The following is a 27,486-nucleotide window of genomic DNA, read 5'->3' on the forward strand; positions in this document are numbered from 1 at the left end:
GTCTAAAAAATCAGGTTGGTCTGGCATGATCTACCTTTTGTAAAACTATGTTGTATTTTATCCCAGTCACCATTTACCTCTATGTCCATAACTACTTTCAAAATTTGTTCCAAGATCTTGCATACAATTGAAGTCACACTAACAGGCCTGTCGTTTCCTGGATCACTTTTTTCCTCCTTTCTTAAAAATGGGAACTGTATTAGCAATTCTCCAGTCATAGGGTATGACCCCTAATTTTGTGGATTCATTAAAAATCCTTGCTATTGGGCTTGCAATTTTATGTGCCAGTTTCTTTAATATTCTTGGATGGAGATTATCTGGGCCCCCCACTTTGGTCCCATTAAGCTGTTCGAGTTTGACTTCCACCTTGGATTTTGTAATTTCTACTTCCATGTCCTCATTTCCTTTAGCCACCCTAGTGCCACTACCACTAAGATCTTTATTAGCCTTATTAAAAACTCGGGCAAAGTATTTGTTTCGGTGTTGGGCCATGCCTAGATTATCTTTAATCTCCACCCCATCCTCAGTTCTTAGCAGTACCTCTTCTTTCCTTGTTTTCTTTTTTATTGATGTGGCTATAGAATCTTTTACTGTTGGTTTTAATTTCCTTTGCAAGGTCCAACTCTGCTTGGCTTTTGGCAGTTCTCACCCCCCGCCCCACACACACACTTTCTGATCTCTAAGAGGTAGTTTTCCTTGCTGATCCATCCCATCTTCCATTCCATGTAAGCTTTCTGCTTTTTCTTAATAACCTGTTTGAGATGCTTGCTCATCCAGTTTGGTCTGCAACCCTTCCCTATGAATATTTTCCCCATTGCTAGGGATGCAGGCTTCAGATAATTTCTGCAACTTTGACTTAAAGTAATTCCAAGCCTCGTTCACCTTCAAATCCTTGAGTTCTTCAGTCCAGTCCAATTCCCTAGCTAATTCCCTTATTTTTTTAAAGTTTTGCCCTTTTGAAATCAAGGATCTAGTTACAGATTTAGTTTTGTTTATCCTTCCATTTAGTTTAAACTGAATTAGCTCATGATCACTCAAACCAAGGCTGTCTCCTACAACCGGTTCTTCTTGAGGTCCTCACTGTTCATCAATACCAAATCTAAAATGGCATCACCTCTTATTGTTTGGTGACTATTTGGTGGAGAAATCTGTCAGCTATCATAGAATCATAGAATCATAGAATATCAGGGTTGGAAGGGACCCCAGAAGGTCATCTAGTCCAACCCCCTGCTCAAAGCAGGACCAAGTCCCATTTAAATCATCCTAGCCAGGGCTTTGTCAAGCCTGACCTTAAAAACCTCTAAGGAAGGAGATTCTACCACCTCCCTAGGTAACGCATTCCAGTGTTTCACCACCCTCTTAGTGAAAAAGTTTTTCCTAATATCCAATCTAAACCTCCCCCATTGCAACTTGAGACCATTACTCCTCGTTCTGTCATCTGCTACCATTGAGAACAGTCTAGAGCCATCCTCTTTGAAACCCCCTTTCAGGTAGTTGAAAGCAGCTATCAAATCCCCCCTCATTCTTCTCTTCTGCAGACTAAACAATCCCAGCTCCCTCAGCCTCTCCTCATAAGTCATGTGCTCTAGACCCCTAATCATTTTTGTTGCCCTTCGCTGTACTCTTTCCAATTTATCCACATCCTTCTTGTAGTGTGGGGCCCAAAACTGGACACAGTACTCCAGATGAGGCCTCACCAGTGTCGAATAGAGGGGAACGATCACGTCCCTCGATCTGCTCGCTATGCCCCTACTTATACATCCCAAAATGCCATTGGCCTTCTTGGCAACAAGGGCACACTGCTGACTCATATCCAGCTTCTCGTCCACTGTCACCCCTAGGTCCTTTTCCGCAGAACTGCTGCCGAGCCATTCGGTCCCTAGTCTGTAGCGGTGCATTGGATTCTTCCATCCTAAGTGCAGGACCCTGCACTTATCCTTATTGAACCTCATTAGATTTCTTTTGGCCCAATCCTCCAATTTGTCTAGGTCCTTCTGTATCCTATCCCTCCCCTCCAGCGTATCTACCACTCCTCCCAGTTTAGTATCGTCCGCAAATTTGCTGAGAGTGCAATCCACACCATCCTCCAGATCATTTATGAAGATATTGAACAAAACGGGCCCCAGGACCGACCCCTGGGGCACTCCACTTGACACCGGCTGCCAACTAGATATGGAGCCATTGATCACTACCCGTTGAGCCCGACAATCTAGCCAGCTTTCTACCCACCTTATAGTGCATTCATCCGGCCCATACTTCCTTAACTTGCTGACAAGAATGCTGTGGGAGACCGTGTCAAAAGCTTTGCTAAAGTCAAGAAACAATACATCCACTGCTTTCCCTTCATCCACAGAACCAGTAATCTCATCATAAAAGGCGATTAGATTAGTCAGGCATGACCTTCCCTTGGTGAATCCATGCTGACTGTTCCTGATCACTTTCCTCTCCTCTAAGTGCTTCAGGATTGATTCTTTGAGGACCTGCTCCATGATTTTTCCAGGGACTGAGGTGAGGCTGACTGGCCTGTAGTTCCCAGGATCCTCCTTCTTCCCTTTTTTAAAGATGGGCACTACATTAGCCTTTTTCCAGTCATCCGGGACTTCCCCCGTTCGCCACGAGTTTTCAAAGATAATGGCCAAGGGCTCTGCAATCACAGCCGCCAATTCCTTCAGCACTCTCGGATGCAATTCGTCCGGCCCCATGGACTTGTGCACGTCCAGCTTTTCTAAATAGTCCCTAACCACCTCTATCTCTACAGAGGGCTGGCCATCTCTTCCCCATTTTGTGATGCCCAGCACAGCAGTCTGGGAGCTGACCTTGTTAGTGAAAACAGAGGCAAAAAAAGCATTGAGTACATTAGCTTTTTCCACATCCTCTGTCACTAGCTTGCCTCCCTCATTCAGTAAGGGGCCCACACTTTCCTTGGCTTTCTTCTTGTTGCCAACATACCTGAAGAAACCCTTCTTGTTACTCTTGACATCTCTTGCTAGCTGCAGCTCCAGGTGCGATTTGGCCCTCCTGATATCTTTCCTACATGCCCGAGCAATATTTTTATACTCTTCCCTGGTCATATGTCCAACCTTCCACTTCTTGTAAGCTTCTTTTTTATGTTTAAGATCCGCTAGGATTTCACCATTAAGCCAAGCTGGTCGCCTGCCATATTTACTATTCTTTCGACTCATCGGGATGGTTTGTCCCTGTAACCTCAACAGGGATTCCTTGAAATACAGCCAGCTCTCCTGGACTCCCTTCCCTTTCATGTTAGTCCCCCAGGGGATCCTGGCCATCTGTTCCCTGAGGGAGTCAAAGTCTGCTTTCCTGAAGTCCAGGGTCCGTATCCTGCTGCTTACCTTTCTTCCCTGCGTCAGGATCCTGAACTCAACCAACTCATGGTCACTGCCTCCCAGATTCCCATCCACTTTTGCTTCCCCCACTAATTCTACCCGGTTTGTGAGCAGCAGGTCAAGAAAAGCGCTCCCCCTAGTTGGCTCCCCTAGCACTTGCACCAGGAAATTGTCCCCTACGCTTTCCAAAAACTTCCTGGATTGTCTATGCACCGCTGTATTGCTCTCCCAGCAGATATCAGGAAAATTAAAGTCACCCATGAGAATCAGGGCATGCGATCTAGTAGCTTCCGTGAGTTGCCGGAAGAAAGCCTCATCCACCTCATCCCCCTGGTCCGGTGGTCTATAGCAGACTCCCACCATGACATCACTCTTGTTGCACACACTTCTAAACTTAATCCAGAGACACTCAGGTTTTTCCACAGTTTCGTACCGGAGCTCTGAGCAGTCATACTGCTCCCTTACATACAGTGCTACTCCCCCACCTTTTCTGCCCTGCCTGTCCTTCCTGAACAGTTTATAACCATCCATGACTGTACTCCAGTCATGTGAGTTATCCCACCAAGTCTCTGTTATTCCAATCACGTCATAATTCCTTGACATCACCAGGACCTCCAGTTCTCCCTGCTTGTTTCCAAGGCTTTGTGCATTTGTATATAAGCACTTGAGATAACCTGTTGATCGCCCCTCATTCCCAGGAGAATCTGGGCCTTACTGTTATTAGTAGCACCTGTCCTCCAATCTATATCTGAGAAGTTAAAGTCTCCCATAATCACACAATTCCCGATAGTATTTATTTCCTTAAAACATTAAAGAGGTCTCTATCCATATCGGATCCTGGAAATCTATAGCACACCCCAAGCACTATCCCAGGGGAGCCTCTGGTAGCTTTCTTTCTGAAAGTGTTTTTGTCTCAAACAGACTCTGTTTTATCCATTCCATAACTTCTAATTGCTTTAGAGTCTACCTCATCATTAATATACAATGCTACTCCACCACCTTTACTTCTGTCTTTCCCAAGCAGCACATACTCTTCAATACCTGTACTCCAGTCATGACTACAATTCCACCATGGTTTTTTATCCCTATAATATTTGGTTTCACTTCCTGAACCAGTAGTTCTAGTTCTCCATTTTGTTATTCAGGCTCCTTGCATTGTATACAAACATCTTAGTTGTTTCTTCTTGGCTTTACTGAGATTCTCTGAATTCAGTAAAACAACAAGGGTAATAATCAAAATAAATATCTACTTCTTAAAAACAAAACACAAATCTCCAGATGATTTAAAAGGGTATTTAGGTGAGGGTCACTGAGATACATCAGATTCTCAGAGTAAACTGCAAACAAGAAAAACACAGCAGTGTGGTAGAGAAAGGTAAGAAACCAGTCCTTTCATCAGTATATAGAAAAACTCATACTGATTTTAATTCTGCATGTAGAGTGAGGGCCAGATTGGGTATAACAATTAATACTTCCATGTGTGCATTGTGACAAAGCTCTGACCTTGCCTCCATGGGTCCTGTGTTTCCTGGCAGATTTCGCTAGCCTCAGAGGCTCACTGTGACCCTCCACGTAACCCTTCTTTCTCTAGAGACAAGGGTCACAGTCCACTGAGCCATTTTCATCATAAACCAGCGAGGGAGGTGAGGAGAAGTTATCCTTCCTTGCACAGTCTCTGTTGTCTCAGTGATTAAACAGGGGGCAAAGGTGTGTGGGGGGGGAAGCCTGGGCCTACCCTCTACTCCAGGCTCCAGGCTCCAGCCCAGGGACCCTAATAGTATCAGCTATGGTAGCTGACCTTTTAGAAACATGACATGTACAATTCCCTGGGCTACTTCCCCCACAGCAGCCCTCACTTCCTCAAGCTCCACTTCACCCTTACCTCAGGGCCTCCTTCCTTGTGCCTGATATGGTGTGTACTACTCAGCCTCTCCAACAGCGCAACTTCCTCCCACAGCTCCTGACATGCACACCCACCTGACTGACTGGGAGGCTTTTAATTAGTTTCAGCCAGCCCCTGATTGGCTTCAGGTGTCCCAATCAACCTAGCCTTCTCCCTGCCTTCTGGAAAGTTCTGAATTGGCCCCAGGTGTCTTAATTGACCTGGAGCAGCTTCCATTTCACTTAACCTGGTACCAGGGATTTGTATAGCCTGGAGCTAATGTATCTATCTCCCACTACTTTTCTATATTTGACCGCACTCCTATCCCTGTTATTTTATTAGTTGTCCCCCGGAATTTTTTGGGCATCTAGGTCCTGTGGATCCCCCTTTTAGGCTGGGGGGGATCCTTTAGCAGTGGATGGGCTTCGCCCGCCCACTTCCCGGATCCCAATAAGACTACTTTTCTATAGCCATCTGGCCTTGCCCCGTCACAGCATATAAATAGTATCCTGGATTCTGCCCTGTAAAATTGAGTATAAGTTGAGACTGTAATTCTCCAGAAGTGGTTATAATAATTCACACATTCCTAAATCAATTACATATTTGTGAGGGCCTTAGTATAAATATAACAGGAAAAGCCAAAACTGAAAATCAGACTCTACATTTATGATCAGCTTTGTACAGGTAAATTTTTTCATAATCCAAACCTCAGCACACAGAATTCTTGAATTGCACATACAAGGTTTGGAACAATGTAAAAACCTGGTTGTTCAAAACTGTATGCCAAAAAGCATTCATATACAATTTTGTGAGCATAAATTTAGAGGTTTAGTTGAGAACCCTTTGATATTTTGGTCCTAAAAGGTTCATTTTTATCATCAAGCTATTTCAGCCCAAAATTCAATTATGATGTGACTACCTTCTAAGCATTTCTTTATGTATTTGCCAAGTCATCACACAATACTTAGCTCAGATTCATAGATACTAAGGTCAGAAGGGACCATTCTGATCATCTAGTCCGACCTCCTGCACAGCGCAGGCCACAGAATCTCACCCACCCTCTCCTACGAAAAACCTCACCCATGTCTGAGCTACTGAAGTCCTCAAATCATGGTTTAAAGACTTCAAGGAGCAGAGAAGCCTCCCTCAAGTCACCCATGCCCCATGCTACAGAGGAAGGCAAAAAACCTCCAGGGCCTCTCCAATCTGCCCTGGAGGAAAATTCCTTCCCGACCCCAAATATGGCGATCAGCTAAACCCTGAGCATATGGGCAAGATTCACCAGCCAGATACCCAGGAAAGAATTTTCTGTAGTAACTCAGATCCCATCCATCTAATATCCCATCTCAGGGGATGGCTCAGATGTGCTTGTACAATCCAATATTGTCTTAACAGCCAGCAAAACATGTTCTTTTGACCTGTACATCTTTTGATGTTTTGCTTCATTATCAATTGTACAAAGACTGTGTTATTAAAAGTTCAAAAGTACTTTATTTTGAAAGGATTACTGGTTTTCATCTGTCCGTTTGCTCTTTTTATACATTTTTGACATTAATTTATACCATATTGTTGCTTTGCAGACTTGCCTTCTTGTTACTTCTGGATTTTCTCTTTATCTGGGAAATGTTTTTCCATCTGAAATGGATTATTTACGTTGTGCAGCAGGTTCAGTAAGCATTCTTAATTAATTGCTGTGGCTGTCTGAGAATCCATACTATAATAAATAATTTTATGAACTTAATTTCCTTTTAATCTGTCTGTCTTCTTCATGCCCAAACTTTCTCCATCCATGTCATCATTTTATCCAGCATTATACCTCCTCTTCCATGCACACAATAAATGTTCCTTATATAGGGTTTGGCTGTAACATTAAAGCTAAAGGGTTTTCACAAAGAATTGTTAGTAATATTATGCTTGTTAAATAGCTGCCTTGTTTCTCACCAAAAGTGGTTGTTTTTCAGTGTGGGATGCAGTGATGCCCATGTGTATTTTTTATATTATAAATTGTCTCCTGCTGCAAAGAAGCCTCTAGGGAGGAAATTTCAGTTAAGATTCCCTTGTGGTCCCTCACCCTATATTTGTATCTGGTGGGTAGATGCTATTATGATGGATGGGTTTCATTCTCTCTCTCTCTCTTTCTCTCTCTCTCTCTCTCTCTGCCTCAGGTTTTATAAGGTGCATGTTATCAAGGTATCTAAGTGTTAACAGAATGAAAGGTGTTCTATAAATATTATTACTTTATTAGTAAAATCTGTAATAATTTGACACTCTAACAACTGAACAACAAAGATAGAATTTTATGATATTGTTCCACTGCTGGTGGTAATTGTTTTCATCTATCAAAATTTTGCAACAGACACCAGTTTGAGATTTAAAGAATAAGGTTGGCAGAACAGATCACTTTAAGCTATACACAACCATGGTCAATTTCTCCTCTGGCATTCATCATCTCCATTTTAGATCTCTGTGGGTATGATGAAGTTAGCTCTGATTCCTCTGTACATTGAAATACTCTACTGTGTCATTGTTATTTTGGTGATAGATAGATAGATAGATCTTTTTTGTAATTTAGGGCAAGACTGGTACTTTATTCTGAGTAAGGGGCAGTGTAGCTATATGACTACAGAAACAGCTCAGGGAAGAGATTGTGACTCAGAGTGCAACAGGAGAAAAACAAAAAATATTCTAATCACTTTGCTTCTTCCCTTTGCGTCTTGCATCAAGTGCATCTTGGCCAGACTCATGGGTCAGAAAGAGAGTATAAAGTCTTTACCAACATGTTACAAATTGGGAATGATCGTGTTACCATTGAAATCAATGGCAAAACTCCCATTAACTTCAGTGGGAGCAGGATTAGGCCCTGTGTTAATGCAACATGGGAGGAGGGGAAGGGATTGTTGTTTTCACTCATTTAATCATTTTTCTTTCTTTAAAAATGTTCCGCCACCTTTTTCGCTAATGTTAAAAATTGTAAATTAAGTGCTGGAGAGACACTATCAAGCATGTTAGCTACATGCTAACCTGCTGTTATACTTGTTCTCAGTGGCAAATTGACACTGTACAAATGTGGGACTCAAAGGGTGAACCCTGGCCCCAGTGAAGTCAATGGTAAAACTTGAGTGGGGCTAGGATTTCACTCCAAATATCTCTTGGACACAGAAGATGATTAACAGAGCTAAAAAAAATAATTGTTTTTTTTTTGGTTCAGTGGCTGAGCTAAAAAAGCTGGAAAAAATATTTTAGTTTCAACCCAAATTGAATTTTTTTTTTCTCACTGAAACAAGAAAAACAAAAAAATGTCATTCATGTTGACCACAGTGTTTCAAATGGTGATTCAAAAGGTCATTATGAAATGAAATGTTAATTTGAAATGACATTTTCTAATGAAATGTTGATTAAAATGGATGTTTTCAAAACAAAGTGTAGAAATGGATTGTTTTGCAAATGTTGAAATGAAACATTTCGACGTTTCCAAAATATTTTTTCTTAGGGTTATTTTTTATCTGAATTTGCTAATAGTTTCTGTGCCCTCCACAATGCATTTTACAGCAAATTTACAATTTATTGAAAAAAATTGCCTAGCTCTAATGATTAGTGAAGGAAGCACAGATGATGTGGAATTAATTTTTTTGACTAAAAACCATTTTCTATAACTTTATTTTCATAGTTTTCTGTTTCACTTATAAATATCTTCTAACACTGCAGTAACATTCTAAATGTGTGGAATGGAATGGAGCCTGCTATGAGATAGATACCTCATAAGGGTGACACTTGGGAGATAATAAGATCCCTTCAGGAAAGTTTTCCTTTATGGAATGTAGACTATTTTTTCCCAGTACAACTGGCTATAGACCACATTCTGCCCTCACATATACACAGCTCCCAGTGAAGTCATGGGGGTCACAAGTACAGTTTTGAAGACATAATATGACCCCACAAATTAGTTTTACAAAGACCTTCAAAACTGAACTATCATCAAAGCTGGTCAATTTTTAGGTCTAACAACTTTGGCTTTGTCTCTTTAAAATAACACTAAAGGTCCAGGGTTTCTTTTGTCCGCTTTAGAACTTTAGGCCTGTTGGAATTAATTTAAACTAACAAAGACATTATATTTCTCCAGAAAGACTGCTGTTCTTTCATTGAAAGCCTAGCTATTGCAGCATACACTTAACAGTGAGAGACTGTAGTTCATTACTGCTCTGAATTCCTTGGAATATTAAAATACAACCCTTAATTGTTGAGTTTGAGACAAGTGTGGTAGCCTTTGCTCTGAATCTCCAAGCTTTTGTTTGCTTGTTTGACCTTTCATATTATTTGAATATATGTTTGTTTTATTTCTCCTTTTTTCTCCATATTATTCATTCACTTTCCAATTCAAAATGGATAAAGAAAAACTGTTACAATATGTACCAGACCCTCTAAGAAACATGTATACTATTCTTATTAACATAAATTTATGCTTTGTTTTGTAAGCAATTCTATTAATCTTTTGCTTCATTTATTTTTTCTAGTGTATTCCTTCAGCAGTTGTGAGTTTTGCTATAGCAAAAAACAAAGTTAATGTGGTAAGTGCTTGTAGTTTAATTGATTATTAATATTTTATTCTTTGGTTATCTGAAAAAAAATCTTTTTGCAATTGTTTTACAGATACCCAGTTTCCAGATTCTATTTGTTTCTACATTTGCTGTAACAACAACGTGTTTAATTTGGTTTGGATGCAAACTTGTCCTTAATCCATCGGCAATAAATGTGAGTTATGAATAAATTATCAGCCAACTCTGTATTTGTCTTTCTCATAGACTTAGAGACTTTAAAGCCAGAAGGGACCATCATGATCATGTAGTCCAGCGGTTCACAAACTTTGGTTCGCAGCTTGTTCAGGGTAAGCCCCTGGCGGGCCACGAGACGCTTTGTTTACCTGAGCATTTGCAAGTACGGCAGCTCCTAGTGGCTACGGTTCGTGTTCCCAGCCAATGGGTTAACTGTAGGAAGCGGTGTCACCAGATTTTTCCATGGGCTCAAATTGGCCAGGGCTTGATGGGCCGTGTGGCAATCTGCCACTGCCCCCACAGCGGTGTGAGGTTTGGGAAGGCCTAGCTTCCCCCAGCCTCCATTACATGCCGCCAATGTGTAGGATCTCTTTGGATCATTGCTTTTGTCTCTGTAGAAAGCTTCCCTATTCAGAGGAAAGGCTGGCTTGTTATAGAAGGTTATAAAAATTATATGGGTGAAAGCTGTACAACTAACTTGGAAGAAAAAAACATATGCAAATCATTTTCCCAATTGTCTTCCTATATTGGTCCATATACCCAGATTCTTGAATTAGACCCTCACACGTGCCTTCAAATTGATTAAATGGAAGTTTCTCTAGCTCTTGCCTGGAATAATGTTCAGAAAGAGCCACTGGAGAGAGTAAGATCAGAAGAGAAAGGAAAAGATGACTAGGTGGACATCTTTAGATTAGCCAAATGTTAATTTTTTTTTAATGATGCTGGAATATAAGAAGCGAGGAGAGGTCCCAAACCTTGGTATTTTAGTGGATTGCATCTTCAGGCTAAGTCTGATCTTTTCCTTGTTCTTCCTTGACTGATAGGTTTGTTCCTGAGGTCACCTACAAAAAGCCTTTTATGACTAACATTTCTTTTGAAGTTCTTTACTGGTTAACTGACATCCAGTCAATGAAGCTGACAACAGTCAACCAAAGAAGAATTCATCCACATTAGAATTGTTCTTACATTCAGCAATCACCATTAAAAAGTCAACATACAAAACAGCTAACATATAGTGGTATCGAATTCACACAATATTCCCTATACCTAGAAAAGAAAATACATATGGTATCTCAGATACCAATATGAGGTAATGTTGCTAAATTTTTCTTTATTTATTTTTAATGGTGACCACTGTATCTTGCCTCTGTGGCCATCTGCTAGACATTTTAAAAGTATAACAGAAAGCCATCAATATATAAATAAATAAAATGGAAATGAATATTCTGTCCTTGCCCGTTAGCAACCAGAAAGTGTATCTCTGAATGTGTTTAACATAGTATTGTAAATTGCTTTGAGATTTGTACAGAAAGAATACTTTATAAAAGTTAATTGTTATTTGTATTATATAAGGCTTTCCCCCAAAAACATTCCGACTATTGCTAGCCGCAGTACAGTTACATCAGATTAGCAAGAACAGAAACACTAATGTAGAAAAAATATTGGCAGAAACACTAATGTAGAAAAAATATTGGCAGTGCACCTAAATAACTGGTCTGATTTTCAGAGGTACAGAGCTTTCAAGTTAATAGTAGCTCTGAATATTTACTTTAGAACTTTTGAAAATCAGATCACTTTAATCTATGTACCTAAATTTAGACACCTACATTTGAAAATTTTGACCTTTAGCCCTAGTTCTCTTTGAGTGATTGTGTACCTATACATTCCACTGCAGGTGTATGTATGTCCAGGCTCATCCATGGTGCTATGATGGTTCTATCCTACTGGAGGATCTCCTTACACTGGAGTGATCCTCTCGAGGCCAGCTCTGCCACCTTTACGGCTGCTTTGCACTGGCTATGTAGTGCAAAGATACTTCAGTACATGAGACAAGTAGTTTATTTTAGCCTCCCTACTTGCCCATTTCATAAATATTATAATATCTCTCTGATTCATTATATAGTTCATGGAAACTGCACAGGGAAATATTAGTCATTAGGTCTGACATGAGTTCGTTGCTAATAATTTGGAGGATATTGGACCCATAAAATATTAAATCTCTGTTTAATTCAAAGCACTTTATGACTTAAAGCAACACCATCTGTGGAGGGCCTTTGTTACATCGTCACAGATAACTCTTAAAAAATGTTGTAAATGTTAATGTTAAAATAAATATGTGGGCCAATTCCAGGCTGTGCTGTGGCTGCTTTGTGATGCTTCCCCAGTGCAAAATAGCCCTGGAATCAGCGTAGCAAAGGGGAATCTTCTGGTGACAAACTGCATGTCTACACAGCCACTAGACAGCCATGGCTGGCCCGTGCCAGCTGACTTGGGCTCACAGTGTTCAGGCTGCGGGACTATTTCATTGCTGTGTAGACTTCCGCGCTTGGGATGGAGCCTGGGGTCTAGCACCCTGTGGGTTTGGAGGATCCCAGAGCTCAAGTTCCAGCCTGGGCCTGGAAGTCTTCATACCAATGAAACAGCCCAGCAGCCTGAACTCCATGAGCCCAAGTCAGTTGGCATGGGCCAGCCACAGGTTTGTCTTTGCTGTGCAAACATATCCAAAGTGTGCCTGTACCACCACATTCTTCCTCAGCTGTTACCTTAAGGAGAGTGGCCATGAAAAAGGGTATGTGACTGGGATCTCTCTAAATCCTGGCACTCTCTGCCTGCTATATCAGTTTTTGGGACCATTGGCAGCTGATACAAGTTAGAGACACCGTCAGGCAGCTCTGTTTTATGCTGGGATTTATGTGGATAACTGGCCCAGGATCAGTCAAGTGCAAAGGTGGCTTTGTCACCTTTGTTACCTACCCACTTTCTCCAAGTGGCACTGCATGCTCCTCAGCCACAGAGGAGGATCACGAGCAGTGAATTCATGTGGTTCCAAAATCCTTTCCTAAAGCATTAGAAGATTTGAAACCCTCCCTAGCCAGATGTAGCATTTATAGAGGCAAGTGGTAGTTTCGGTGAGGATTTCTTCTAATGTTTAGAAATATCTCTTTAACTTCTATTTTACAGTATGTTTTTTAATGTGCATAGGTAAATATGATTTTAAAATATGAAATTGATACTTTAGCCTAATAGTATCTTTATTATTTTGTAGTTCTTTGTGCTGCCACTTTCCCTAGAAGCAAAATATGTTAAGGATCACAATATGCCTAGATCTAAACATGACACAGTGAGGAAGATCAATTTCAGTGCCCAAAAGAAGGCCTCTGAAATCTGCCTGTTCTGATTTTCTTCAAGAAACATTGTATGCAAGATATATGTCAGAGAAAAGGTGCAACTTAGATCATTTAGAAAGCAGAACTGACATGAAAGAACAATAGGAATTTATTAATCATGGGTCAACAGTTTGCTAAATTTTTATAGACACAGTTATGTTTTTTAATATTACTTATTTAATGCAGTTTGATATGGGATTCTGTTGGCAGATAAATTTCAACTTGATTCTGCTAATTCTGCTGGAAATCTTCATGGCAACTACTGTGATCATTTCAGCTAGGTCTAATGAAGACTGCTGTAAGAGGAAGAAAGTAGGTTTTCCCTTAAGAATTACAATTTAATTTCATTTTTGTTTGTTTTCTTAAGCATGTCTGTTTAAACACATCACTTCTCCCCTTCTTCTTTATGTTGACTAAGTACTAGTGACTTCATTTTTATATAATAATTTTATATTTCATTGTGAAATTGATTCAGAAGAGTAATTAAGAGAAATCAAGGTACAAGAGACACTTGTTTGCAGAAACACCTTGTAAGAACAGCTGCCGCTTAAAAGCAATATTTCCGCAGGGAACTCTTTCCCTACTGTGAATTGCCTACTAGATAACAACAACATAGCCGGCATATAAGAGCAACATTTGTGACATTGCGATGTCACATCCAGGCGTGGAGATGGGGGGCAAATAGGGTGTTGCCCCGTCCGCCCCAAACTACATCATTACATTCCCCTCCTGACCCTTCAGTGCAGCTCCAGGGCACAGAGTCTCGTTCACTTGCCCTGCCTGACAGAGCCTGAGTGGAGAGCATGTGTAGGGGGAGATTGGAGAGAGGGTCTGGAAGAGAGGAATTTTTCAGGGGGGAAAGCTGGAGTCAGGGGAGCAGCAGAGGCACAGCTGAAAGGTTTCCTCCTCCCGTCCTCAGCATCTAGCTTACAAGCAGCAGTGGGGGGTTGCCATTTTGCAGTGGGGCACTGAGCTGTCCCCTCCATTTCGGTTGCCAGCGTGGGTATGCTGTTTTGCAGTGAGAGTTTGGGGGACCTCCCTCCCCAGGCCACTGAGCTGTCCCCTTCCCCCCTTCTGTCTCCACTGTCTGTGCTAGGAGCCACCTCCACACTCCTTTGCAGGTTGTGCATGGTGCTCTCCCAACCAGCCATCCCTTGCCAGAGTGGGGCATGAAGCTGCCAGCAGGAGCATCCTCAGCCTTTTCTCGGCAGCTGGGCTCACTCAGCCATTTTGCAAACTGGGGGCTCCCATGCCAAACACAGGGTGCCCCTGCCCATTCCCCCAAAACTCCCCCCCCAACATGGCTGCCACACCCTTCTGAAACACTCTTAACTCTTCATATGCTTTTGGTTAGATGACACTCCCCATAACAGCAACAGCTGCTTAGGAGCAACTGCAAAAGGGCACCAATATGTTGCTACTAATGAGGATCTACTGTAATATAATGATGCCCAAATTTTCTCCCATCTCCAAAGGGGCAGAGGACCCTGTGCAAAGTGTGACTACTATAACTACTGTGCACCATGGTCAGGATACCATGAGCTCATGCAGAGCATCCATATTCCTTGCTTTTTGTAGAGCATAACTCCATTGGGACACTTTGACAGTAGACAGGTAGGGTGGTTGAAGGACACCATAATTGTGCAGATACTCTGAGCCATTCCCTGTCCTTAGGCATGAATATGTGCAAAGCTTTGCTGCTGTTCTGAGGCTTGAGGAAGAGGGTAGATTCCTTCCCACATTACCTATGCAGAGTTCCCCAGTATTAACATGGGTAGCATGTGCTGAATGCAAGATTTGGGGCTGTGGGTGGGATTTTCAAAACCACCTTAAGTGACTTAGAAAGTCATTGACACTTGTGCTCCTAAGTCACAGAGGCACTTTTCAATATCCCACCTTATATGATTTCTGCAACAGCACATACTTCTTCTCAGAATAAAGCAAACACCCACAGATGCTTCCTATACCATGAACTGCGGGGGGTGAGGTGCTGCCATAAGAGAGAGCTATCCCACACAGGTAAAATCCTCATCTGGGGAGACCTGACAAGTTTATGGCCCCTTTGCAACACTGTAGTAGTGCAAATGGGCTGCACTGCAGGAAACTGGCCCTGTATCTATGCCATTTTGTAATCCAGTGGTAATGCTGGTTTCTATGCAAAGCCCCAGAGGGAAAATGAGATAAGTGGAAATTAATGTCTTCCATTACTTAACAGAAACTATATAAGGGCAGGTTTCAGAGTAGCAGCCGTGTTAGTCTGTATTTGCAAAAAGAAAAAGTACTTGTGGCACCTTAGAGACTAACAAATTTATTAGAGCATAAGCTTTCGTGAGCTACAGCTCACTTCATCGGATGCATTTGGTGGAAAAAACAGAGGAGAGATTTATATACACACACAGAGAACATGAAACAATGGGTTTATCATACACACTGTAAGGAGAGTGATCACTTAAGATAAGCCATCACCAGCAGCGGGGGGGGGAGGGAGAAAGGAGGAAAACCTTTCATGGTGAAAAGCAAGGTAGGCTAATTCCAGCAGTTAACAAGAATATCAGAGGAACAGTGGGGGGTGGGGTGGGGGGGAGAAATAGTTTTACTTTGTGTAATGACTCATCCATTCCCAGTCTCTATTCAAGCCTAAGTTAATTGTATCCAGTTTGCAAATTAATTCCAATTCAGCAGTCTCTCGTTGGAGTCTGTTTTTGAAGCTTTTTTGTTGAAGGATAGCCACTCTTAGGTCTGTAATCGAGTGACCAGAGAGATTGAAGTGTTCTCCAACTGGTTTTTGAATGTAATAATTCTTGACGTCTGATTTGTGTCCATTCATTCTTTTACATAGAGACTGTCCAGTTTGGCCAATGTACATGGCAGAGGGGCATTGCTGGCACATGATGGCATATATCACATTGGTAGATGCGCAGGTGAACGAGCCTCTGATAGTGTGGCTGATGTGATTAGGCCCTATGATGGTATCCCCTGAATAGATCTGTGGACAGAGTTGGCAACGGGCTTTGTTGCAAGGATAGGTTCCTGGGTTAGTGGTTCTGTTGTGTGGTGTGTGGTTGCTGGTGAGTATTTGCTTCAGATTGGGGGGCTGTCTGTAAGCAAGGACTGGCCTGTCTCCCAAGATCTGTGAGAGTGATGGGTCGTCCTTCAGGATAGGTTGTAGATCCTTGATGATGCGTTGGAGAGGTTTCAGTTGGGGGCTGAAGGTGATGGCTAGTGGCGTTGTGTTATTTTCTTTGTTGGGCCTGTCCTGTAGTAGGTGACTTCTGGGTACTCTTCTGGCTCTGTCAATCTGTTTCTTCACTTCAGCAGGTGGGTATTGTAGTTGTAGGAATGCATGATAGAGATCTTGTAGGTGTTTGTCTCTGTCTGAGGGGTTAGAGCAAATGCGGTTATATCGTAGAGCTTGGCTGTAGACAATGGATCGAGTGGTATGATCTGGATGAAAGCTAGAGGCATGTAGGTAGGAATAGCGGTAAGTAGGTTTCCGATATAGGGTGGTGTTTATGTGACCGTCGCTTATTAGCACCGTAGTGTCCAGGAAGTGGATCTCTTGTGTGGACTGGTCCAGGCTGAGGTTGATGGTGGGATGGAAATTGTTGAAATCATGGTGGAATTCCTCAAGAGCTTCTTTTCCATGGGTCCAGATGATGAAGATGTCATCAATGTAGCGCAAGTAGAGTAGGGGCATTAGGGGACGAGAGCTGAGGAAGCGTTGTTCTAAGTCAGCCATAAAAATGTTGGCATACTGTGGGGCCATGCGGGTACCCATCGCAGTGCCGCTGATTTGAAGGTATACATTGTCACCAAATGTGAAATAGTTATGGGTGAGGACAAAGTCACAAAGTTCAGCCACCAGGTTCGCCGTGACAGTATCGGGGATACTGTTCCTGACGGCTTGTAGTCCATCTTTGTGTGGAATGTTGGTGTAGAGGGCTTCTACATCCATAGTGGCTAGGATGGTGTTTTCTGGAAGATCACCAATGGACTGTAGTTTCCTCAGGAAGTCAGTGGTGTCTTGAAGATAGCTGGGAGTGCTGGTAACGAAGGGCCTGAGGAGGGAGTCTACATAGCCAGACAATCCTGCTGTCAGGGTGCCAATGCCTGAGATGATGGGGCGTCCAGGATTTCCAGGTTTATGGATCTTGGGTAGCAGATAGAATACCCCAGGTCGGGGACAGGCCCAACAAAGAAAACAACAGAACACCACTAGCCATCACCTTCAGCCCCCAACTAAAACCTCTCCAACGCATCATCAAGGATCTACAACCTATCCTGAAGGACGATCACTCTCACAGATCTTGGGAGACAGGCCAGTCCTTGCTTACAGACAGCCCCCCAATCTGAAGCAAATACTCACCAGCAACCACACACCACACAACAGAACCACTAACCCAGGAACCTATCCTTGCAACAAAGCCCGTTGCCAACTCTATCCACATATCTATTCAGGGGACACCATCATAGGGCCTAATCACATCAGCCACACTATCAGAGGCTCGTTCACCTGCGCATCTACCAATGTAATATATGCCATCATGTGCCAGCAATGCCCCTCTGCCATGTACATTGGCCAAACTGGACAGTCTCTACGTAAAAGAATGAATGGACACAAATCAGACGTCAAGAATTATAACATTCAAAAACCAGTTGGAGAACACTTCAATCTCTCTGGTCACTCGATTACAGACCTAAGAGTGGCTATCCTTCAACAAAAAAGCTTCAAAAACAGACTCCAACGAGAGACTGCTGAATTGGAATTAATTTGCAAACTGGATACAATTAACTTAGGCTTGAATAGAGACTGGGAATGGATGAGTCATTACACAAAGTAAATCTATTTCTCCATGGTATTTCTCCCCCCCACCCCACCCCCCACTGTTCCTCTGATATTCTTGTTAACTGCTGGAATTAGCCTATCTTGCTTGTCACCATGAAAGGTTTTCCTCCTTCCCCCCTCCCCCCCGCTGCTGGTGATGGCTTATCTTAAGTGATCACTCTCCTTACAGTGTGTATGATAAACCCATTGTTTCATGTTCTCTGTTTGTGTATATAAATCTCTCCTCTGTTTTTTCCACCAAATGCATCCGATGAAGTGAGCCGTAGCTCACGAAAGCTTATGCTCTAATAAATTTGTTAGTCTCTAAGGTGCCACAAGTACTCCTTTTCTTTATATAAGGGCAGGATTCTTCCACCTTTTGGAACTACTTTGTGTAGGAAGGTTCTGTATTACATGAGAAAGAGAGTGGCTGAATCTGGCCCTAAGCTGATATGGAGAGGGGCTCATGTTTTCTGAGTGGATTCCATTACAATTTAGTGCCTTTATTAGTAATGATGGAAATATATGAGCCTCAAGATGAAAATACAACGTAGGGGAAAATACGAAATATTTATGATTCAGTGAAGGATATAGAAAATTTGTCCCTCTGAGAAAAAATGCTTTGTATCCACATATAAAACTTATTATAGTATTGAAAATAGTATTGACAATGCTTACATTGGACTAGTTTGTGCTTTTTGTCTCCTGAGATGGTGTTGAAAAAAATTGTGATTCAGAGAGCAATGATTCCTTCCCTGCTCCCCACTTGCTCCCAGGGGGAGGAAATGTGCTGCTGACCCCTACTTCCCTTTTGATCATCTGCTGTTGCCAGCGTGTTAGGGGGTGGAACCAATGCTCTACTCATTCACTGGGAATAGGGCATGCAACACCTACTCTTCCCCACAACTTTATAGTCAAGTTGCAGGCAGACTTCACAAGTGATTGGGGGGATATGTCTGACTGCCCCTTATACTGTGTAGAGTCAAGTCACAACCTGGCCCTTATTATACTGCATACTTTTTTCAGATCATGTTGTTTCTTTTTTACCTTTTAGAGTACCATATATGACAGTACCAGCGTTTTGAACTATGTCAGCTTTCCTTCTCGAATTCTGAAATCCTATTCAGTAAGAAAAGCTTTGTTTTCTTGAGATATATGAATTTATTCTCTCATCTTTTGACATACTGAATTCCTATCAAGTCTGTGAGAGTTCTGTGTGTAATAGCTTCGGGAACAGGCTTGTTATAATGTGTCAATATGAACACGAGTTATACGTTGATTTTACAAGATAAATTCCAACTGTCCTAAACAGGAAGGAAAAGTCTACTTAATGATTAAATAAGAAATAATTACACGTATGACAATTTATTTTTTATTGGAAACACTGAATAAAATTGTAAACATGTAGAAAGGGGCCAGTCCTATTCCCATTTTAACTAATGGAAGTTTTGCCATAGTTTTTCATGAGTGTAGGATTGGCCTCAAACATTTCTCATGTCATAAATGTATCCATTAACATCTATGAGTCATCCTAACTACACAACTGAAATGACTGTAAAAACTTAGTTAAATTCATTGCTAATTATTTTGGTGCTTTAATTTTTTTCAGGTAATTGAAGTGATTATTGGAATTTCTGCAGTATTTGGTGGAATAATTGCTTTGAATATGGATGTGTTAGTCTCAGGTCCATACCTTTCAGTAACATTCTTTTGGATCTTAGTGGCTGTAAGTACTACACTATTAAATGTAGCTTTTTATACATTGTCTCTCTAAGCTTGATGTTTATTTGGCTCTCAAATTAATTTTCAGTCATTGCCTTACAAAAAATTAATGCTTTTTGACAATAGTGCTAGATTATCTAACATGCCTGCCTTTGGATATACAACACTGTATTAGGATGTAAGTGCCTTACTTAGGTAGAATTCCCATTGAAATCAGTAATAAAATAAGGCTATTAAAGGGGTTATTCTTTACTAAACAGGTCCATGTTTTTAAAATACCATCTTTCAGTCTGCACAATTAAGATCTGGGTTGAATTTCATTTTAGTGGAATCCTTAGGATGCCATTGTCAGCCTATCATCTTGATTAAGTGGCTGTCCCAATTACATACTTGAATCTGCCAGCGATTGGTGGTGGACATTCACCTCAGTGTGAAACCCTTCATGATGATAGCAACATAATGAGAGCTGCAGACAGGAGAAGAAAATTCATAAGGGGGTGACCATGCATGCCTCAATACCACTGAGGGGACAGGTAGTGGAGAAGCCACTGGGTCCATGCTTACGTGAATCCGGTGGTTGGCAATCTCCTCAGCACAAAATTGAGAGAGACACCAGCCCCTGAGTGAATTCACCCAGAATCCTTTAGCGTGCTAAATTCAAGTTCAGTAGGATGTTAGCACATGGAAGACCTACTGACTTAGGCTACATGGGTAATAGTGTCATCTTGATATGTATAGATTTAGTAGTACAGAACACTCCATTAATGGCAATAAAGTTTGAGGTAATTTTTCTCTCCATTAAATTAGTACCATAAATATTGCTTATACAGTGTTATACAAAATTTTAACTTTGTAACAAAAGTTCACATTTTTTGGAGCAAATTGAGGACCCGATTTTCAGCTAGTGTAAATCAATGTGGCTCCACTGCAGTCAATGAAGCTATGCCAATTTACACCAGCCGAGGAGCTAGGTCTTAATGTTTTCTAATGTCTTGGAGTTCTTTTCAGTGCTTTCCAAGTGCCATTGCAAGTCATGTAGCTGCTGAATATCCAAGTAAATGTTTGGTAAGTATATGTGTAATGTTCAGATATTGTGTTATAATGGAATATTATGAATAAAGTTCTTTGGTGATAATCATACAAGTAATATATATTCACTGTAAAGTTACCATAAAAAGTTGTATACTAAAAATAACAAAATAGATGTTGGGGTACTTGGAATACTCAATTAATACTGTTAGAAAGGAGACCAATGGATTGCTTATCTCTGTACTTATAAAGTTCATTGTACTAAAAGAGAGTTCAGTCAGCTTTCCTCCTGTGATACACCATTAGTGCATTAACCAAAATAGATTTTTAATTGATTAAAATGTACAAAATATTTATTTGTACTGGATATTTCAGGGGAAGTTGTGGACATTACTACAGGGATGGTAAGGAGAGTCAGCAGGGGCACAAAATGGATCTGCCTCACCAAACAGCTAGAAGTCCTAATTCTGTTCTCAGTTAGACCCAGGCAGCCACACTGAAGAAAGTAGTGATCTATGGCGGTAATTGAAACAGAATTTGACCCTACAGAATTATCTTTGAATGATAATCAGCCTGTTATTGTCATCAGGAACCTTACCTGAAACTACCAGAATCTGTTGGTTTAGTTATTTAGCATGTACAGATCACCTAATTTGGCTGTAATTCTTATTGTTTTATGTAAATGAAAAAAAATAGTATCCCTTCCATGCTAGCCCTCCTAATCCATTTTTGCTTCCTCTGCCTGTACTTGAAAGACAGTCAAAACAAAACAATACAACAACCCTCTTGAACTTTGAATGGAAATGAGTTTAAATATACTACAAAGCAATAGAGTTCTTAGCTAGTAGCCTTTAGCCTCCATAGTGAATATTCATTTATTTGAATTCCTGCTTCTGTACATACTTAGAGGACAGATCCAAGCAGATTGAGCCCTTTCTATATATTTTTATTGCACACTCCCATTAAATTTGCTGCAGGAAGAAGTAGAATCAAGAACCAATGTTATTTGATCTTATTTTTATTTATTTAACACAATTTTAACATTGTAATTTAAAATTGAATATATTGTTTTAACTAGGTTGAGGTCCTGATTGCCATAAGCAGTGTCACTTCTCCATTGTTGTTCACTGCTTCTGGATACTTATCCTTCAGTATCATGCGAGTGATTGACATCTTTAAAAATTATCCACAAGCAGTTAAAGTACGTATTTTACTCATTTGAAAAATTAGCATCCACCAATTAGCAATTCAGAGGGAGTAAATAAAGAGTATTATGAGTTATGTATCATAAGGATATAGAGAGCTGTATTATGGAGAATGACTAAAATGTTTTGGAAATTACTCTAAAAACCTATATAACATTTGTGACAAAGTTCCTCCTCTACCTTGGTGGGTCCTGCACTTATTGGCAGATTTTGCTCACCTCAGAGATTCACAGTAGCCCTCCGTTTGGCCACTTTCATGGCTCATATCTGCTGTTCACTCAGATAACCTCATCACTGGCCAGCATGGGGAAAAGGAAGGAGAACAATCCCCACAGTCTCTGCTGGTCCACCTTGTGGGTCGGGCAACAGGCCAGGGACCTTTCCCTCTGGTGGGACTCACAGTCCAAGTCAACTCCTCCTGTATCTAATAGGGAGTTGGGGGAATGGGGGGAACCCAGGCCCACCCTCTACTCCAGGTTCCAGTCCAGGGCCCTGTGGATCACAGCTGTCTATAGTGTTTTGTGTAACACCTCTGTGACAGCTACAACTCCCTGGGCTACTTCCCCATGACCTCCTCTCAACACCTTCTGTATCCTCACCACAGGACCTTCCTCCTGATGCCAGATAGCATTTGTACTCCTCAGTCCTCCAGCAGCATGCCCTCCCACTCTCAGCTCCTTGGGCACACCTCATTAACTGGAGCGAGAGCCTTTTTAAACCAGGTCTCCTGATTAGCCTTAATTAATTCTAGCAGCTTCCCAATTGGCTACAGGTGTCCTAATTAGCCTGCCTGCCTTAAATAGCTCTAGAAAGTTCCTGAGTGTTCTGGAATAGTCCCTGTTATTTTACTCAGGGAAAAGGGACCTGCTTAACCTGGAACTAATGTATCTATCTTCGACCATTCTTTTGTAGCCATCTGACCTGACCCTGTCACACATTCTAAAACTATCCTTTCTATAGTTATTTTGAACCATCATATAGAAGATGATAACGGGGTTATAGTTCTCCATCAAATTCTATATAATGGTTAAAAATAACCTATAACAAGGTAATTATTTTTTATTTAAATTCCACAGAACTTTTCCATAACAGCTCAGCAATTGGGATTATTTAGTCTGCAGAAGAGAAGAATGAGGTGGGATTTGATAGCTGCTTTCAACTACCTGAAAGGGGGTTCCAAAGAGGATGGATCTAGACTGTTCTCAGTGGTTGCAGGTGACAGAACAAGGAGTATTGGTCTCAAGTTGCAGTGGTGGGAGGTTTAGGTTGGATATTAGGAAAAAATTTTTCACTAGGAGGGTGGGGAAGCACTGGAATGGGTTACCTAGGGCAGTGGTGGAATCTCCTTCCTTAGAGGTTTTTAAAGTCAGGCTTGACAAAGCCCTGGCTGGGATGATTTAGTTGGGGATTGGTCCTGCTTTGAGCAGGGGGTTGAACTAGATGACCTCCTGAGGTCCCTTCTAACCCTGATATTCTATGATTCTAAGTGTTCATAAAATTGTGGCAAACAAACTTCAAAGTTCTAAACCTTACATGAAGAATCATTTCTTTCAAATTGTTTCCTAGGATGCCTACCAGTAAGTGGCATAGTGGGATAGAGTGCTAAATGTTCACTTGTAAACACTTGGATTCATTCAAAGCTTGGTTTGGGGAAAAGATTAATAGAGTTTGCAGATCCCAGTAGCTTGTGTTGCTGAGGAAATGTACTACCACATTCTGCACCAGCTCAAGTTTCCTGAGGGCTTTATGCCCAGATAGTCAAAGATATGTGAATAGAAAGCGAATGATTTACACCAAACCAAAACCAACAAATTTCACCCAACTCTCTTCAAGGCTTTTCAATGCAGTTTAGTTTTCCAAAACAACAAAGTGTTTGATCAGTCAGCTAGAGAAAAAAATGAGATGTCATACTGAGACATGTAAACTGTGGGAGAACTCCAGAAAATATGAAGTGAGAGAAGGCAGAAAAGACAGGTCTGATAAACATCTAACAACTTATATACATTTTTATTTTTAGCAATCTTATGATATACTTCTGTTACTTCTGATGCTGATGCTGTTAATTCAGGCAATGCTTACCATTGGCACTGTCATCCAGTGTGTAAGTTACAAGACAAAAATGAAGCTACATGATTCATCTTGGGCAATGCCACAGATTAATAAACAGGAGTACAAAACAATGGAGGTAAGCGTCTAATATCTAACTATAATTTGATAATATCTATAGTTTGTGAATGATTTTCTGTAATATTTGATAATTTATTCCCAATTATCACCTAAAATTGTCCTTAAAAATGTAAGGGATGTATTTATTCATGCTAAGGCTGAATTTCACCCTGAATGACTTATTTTCCTGGTTAAATTAGATACTTAGTGCAGTAATAGTTTTCTTAGTTGACTTGAGATATTCTGTGGTATAACAGACTGGTAATGGGACATGGAACCTTTAAAGAGTGGTAACACTTATGAAGAGTGACTGTAAAAATGATTTGCAAGGTTTATTGTTTATCAGTTACTTCCAGAATGAACTGTTCAGTTTATCAGTAAAATGCTTGTTATTTCTAGCCACCAGCCCTGCACATTTCTTCTGTGGGTAAGGCCAGCTGTTTGCTTGAGAGGAAGAAAGGTCTTGAGATTGAAGCCCATTACTAAAATCAAGATATGGGGTCTATTCCTGCCTAGGTCATAGATTTTCTGTGTGACCTTCATAGATTTTAAGACCAGTAAAGACCTTTGTGATCATCTAGTCTGATCTGCATAACACAGGCCATAGGACTTCCCTAAATTAATTCCTGCTTCAAGTACGATAGCTGTGGTTGAACTAGAGAATATCTTTTATAAAAACATCCAACCTTGATTTAAAAATTGCCAGTGATGGAGAATCCACTGTTACCTTGGTAGGTTCCTAGCTGACAAGTGTGCCAGCCAAAAGACCCCCAAACCAAACAAAAAAACCCAAACCACCTACTGGCACCCTTGTTAGAAGTATCAGCAAAGAAGCCAAAGATCAAATTAGTCTGTGACTAAATCTATGCTCTGGTCACTCAAGGCTAGGGTTGAAGATATTAAACAGCATGAGGAATCTTGAACTGCATTTGCTAGTCCTGTATCAGTTCTGTGGAAATGTACAGTAATCTTCAATTCTGTCCATTCAGCACCTTTCACAAGCAAATTCATTAAACTAATTTAAAAGAAAAAGATAAATGTCCTCTTTTGCTGGCTGTTTCTATTCAGAAAAAATATTATGGAAATATATCAGGACTTAGTAGAATTAAGAGTGAGCCAAAATATTTATGAGAATTTGGTGCTAATACAAAATTAGTGTAGAAGGACTATATACATACAAGCCTTTTTGGAGAACAAATAAATATGTATGGTGGGTCCCACTGGATTCTGCAAGCTCTGAAGTTTGTCCTAAGGTCTATTGAACTACTCATCTGATAACTTTGTTGGCTGAGTGAAGTATATTTTCCTGAATAAATGGGATCTGATCCATTATGCATAAAATAGGTAATAGCGATTTCATTAATAAAGGTGTTTTATTATTAATCACATGCTGCAGGTTCCCACTGAAGCCTCTAATGGATATTCTCTGAAGGATAGTGTAGAAGGGGCACTGCCACCTCCCAAGCACCTCCTTGCAGCTGAAGCATCTAACTCCCCGTAAACGGCCATCCTTGTGACAGACCTTCCCCTGCCAGAGCTGACCTTCACTCAAAGATAGGCTCGACAATGGCTAACAGCTGGTCATATCCTGAAGCCAGGGGAGCACTTCCTATTCAGCTGCAGCCAGCAAGTCTACTACATTCTTGACCGTGTTCTTGTCCTCCTCAGTATGACGTGACCAAGACTTGGGCTCCATTATGTGTGTTTTAAGTAATTAATACAGTGGATATCTTACTCCATATTTTGGAGCATGTGTTCAGCACATGCAGTAGTCCCTGAATGTCTAGTTCCCAAGCAGCTTCTGAGGTGGCCAACAACACAGAGGTTTCACTGTGGTTGAAGTGATTTAAAGTTGCTGCTGCTTGGTCTTTTGGAGAGGAACCTCCCTGGATACAAACACAAGCACAGTCATCAGAATTAAAAATGTCTCTATCCAAGTCCAACCTCCATTCATGTCTTCCAAACACTAAGGACTACACTCTTTTTCCTATAGCTGTTAACACGTCACTCAGCAGCACCCACTTCTGCTCCAGTGGAACACTGCTTCTTCCCTGTCTAACTACTTAGTACAGGTGGCAGCTTTGAAGGTGTGATTTGTTCCCCCTACCAGCTACAAGAGGCAGCACTGAAGTGCTTATCAATTCATTTTTATAAAAAATATTTGTAAAAGAAAAATGTTAAGGACAGAAGTAAAACTATATTAAAGATGTTTAGAACTTTTCATAATAGCTATAACCTGCTTTAATTATTATTTTTAAAATGTCAGATTATTCAATTATTTTATTTTGAAAATGTTGTATCTATATCTCTATATTGCAAAAATAACTATATATATACATATACATATAGCAAAACTTTCAAAATACAACATATAATCATATTTTTATATATATATGTAGAGTTAATATTCCCAAATCATATTATATATATGAGTTAATATTCCCAAATTCCCTGGAACAATACATTTGAATCTCAGCCAGGCTGAGTAAACTTCATCATCTTTTCAAATTAAGTAAACTGAGTTGTCTTTTATAGTTATTATTATTTGTATTGCAATAGCACCTAAGAGCCCCAGTCGTGGATCAGGGCCCCATTGTGCTAGGTACTGTACAAACACAGAACAAGCCCTGCTTCAAAGCGTTTACTTCTTTGTGTAGGGTTTTCAGCTGAAATCTTAAAAACCAACGTCCTACTTTATGAATTAAAGGAGAGTAGTATAATTAAAGCCAATCAACATAGGTTTATGGTAAATAGATCCTGTCAAACTAACTTGATATGTTTTGTTATGAGATGACAAATTTGGTTGATAAGGATAATAGTGCTCATATAATATACTTACACTTCTGTAACGTATTTGACTTGGTACATGCATAACATTTTGATTAAAAAACTAGAATAATAAATTACTATGGCACATATTAAATGGATTGAAAACTGGTTAACATATATCTCAGTGTAATTGTAAACAGGGAATCAACACTGAGCTGGTGTTTCTAATGGGTTCCTGCTTGGATCGACTCCTGGTCCTACTTTATTTAACATTTTTATCAATGACCTGGAAGAAAACATAAATTCATCACTGATAAAGTTTTCAGATGACACAAAAATTGGGAGGAGTGGTAAATAATGAAAAGGTCGAATCACTGATACAGAGCAATCAGGATCGCTTGGTAAACTGGGCACATACAACCAATATGTATTTTAATATGGCTAAATGTAAATGTATACATCTGGAACAAAGAATGTAGTTTATTTACATATTTACAGGATGGGGTACTCTATCCTAGGAAGCAGTGACTCTGAAAAAGATTTGGGGGTCATGGTTAATAATCAGCTAAAAATGAACACCCAGTGCAGCATGGTTGCCAAAAGGGCTA

The 27,486-nt window shown here is 40.7% G+C and overlaps 1 protein-coding gene across 7 annotated transcripts in view; it reads left to right on the forward strand.

Moving 5' to 3' along the window:
* The window catches only part of MLC1 (modulator of VRAC current 1), a 39,958-nt gene that overhangs the window by 10,416 nt on the left and 2,056 nt on the right, over positions 1–27,486 (forward strand). For 5 of the 7 annotated variants that reach the window (XM_043496140.1, XM_038420373.2, XM_043496132.1 and 2 more), the window contains exons 4-12: positions 6,807–6,896; positions 9,738–9,791; positions 9,874–9,975; positions 13,373–13,474; positions 19,042–19,113; positions 19,597–19,713; positions 20,718–20,774; positions 21,817–21,939; positions 23,961–24,128. In XM_043496140.1, coding sequence (XP_043352075.1) covers positions 6,807–6,896; positions 9,738–9,791; positions 9,874–9,975; positions 13,373–13,474; positions 19,042–19,113; positions 19,597–19,713; positions 20,718–20,774; positions 21,817–21,939; positions 23,961–24,128 — 885 coding nt within the window. The remainder of the gene's footprint in view (positions 1–6,806; positions 6,897–9,737; positions 9,792–9,873; positions 9,976–13,372; positions 13,475–19,041; positions 19,114–19,596; positions 19,714–20,717; positions 20,775–21,816; positions 21,940–23,960; positions 24,129–27,486) is intronic. The other 2 variants (XM_038420361.2, XM_043496148.1) reach the window with 2 other exon arrangements.

This window comes from Dermochelys coriacea, chromosome 1, assembly GCF_009764565.3.
Source record: "Dermochelys coriacea isolate rDerCor1 chromosome 1, rDerCor1.pri.v4, whole genome shotgun sequence".
In the NCBI taxonomy this organism is placed as follows: domain Eukaryota; kingdom Metazoa; phylum Chordata; order Testudines; family Dermochelyidae; genus Dermochelys; species Dermochelys coriacea.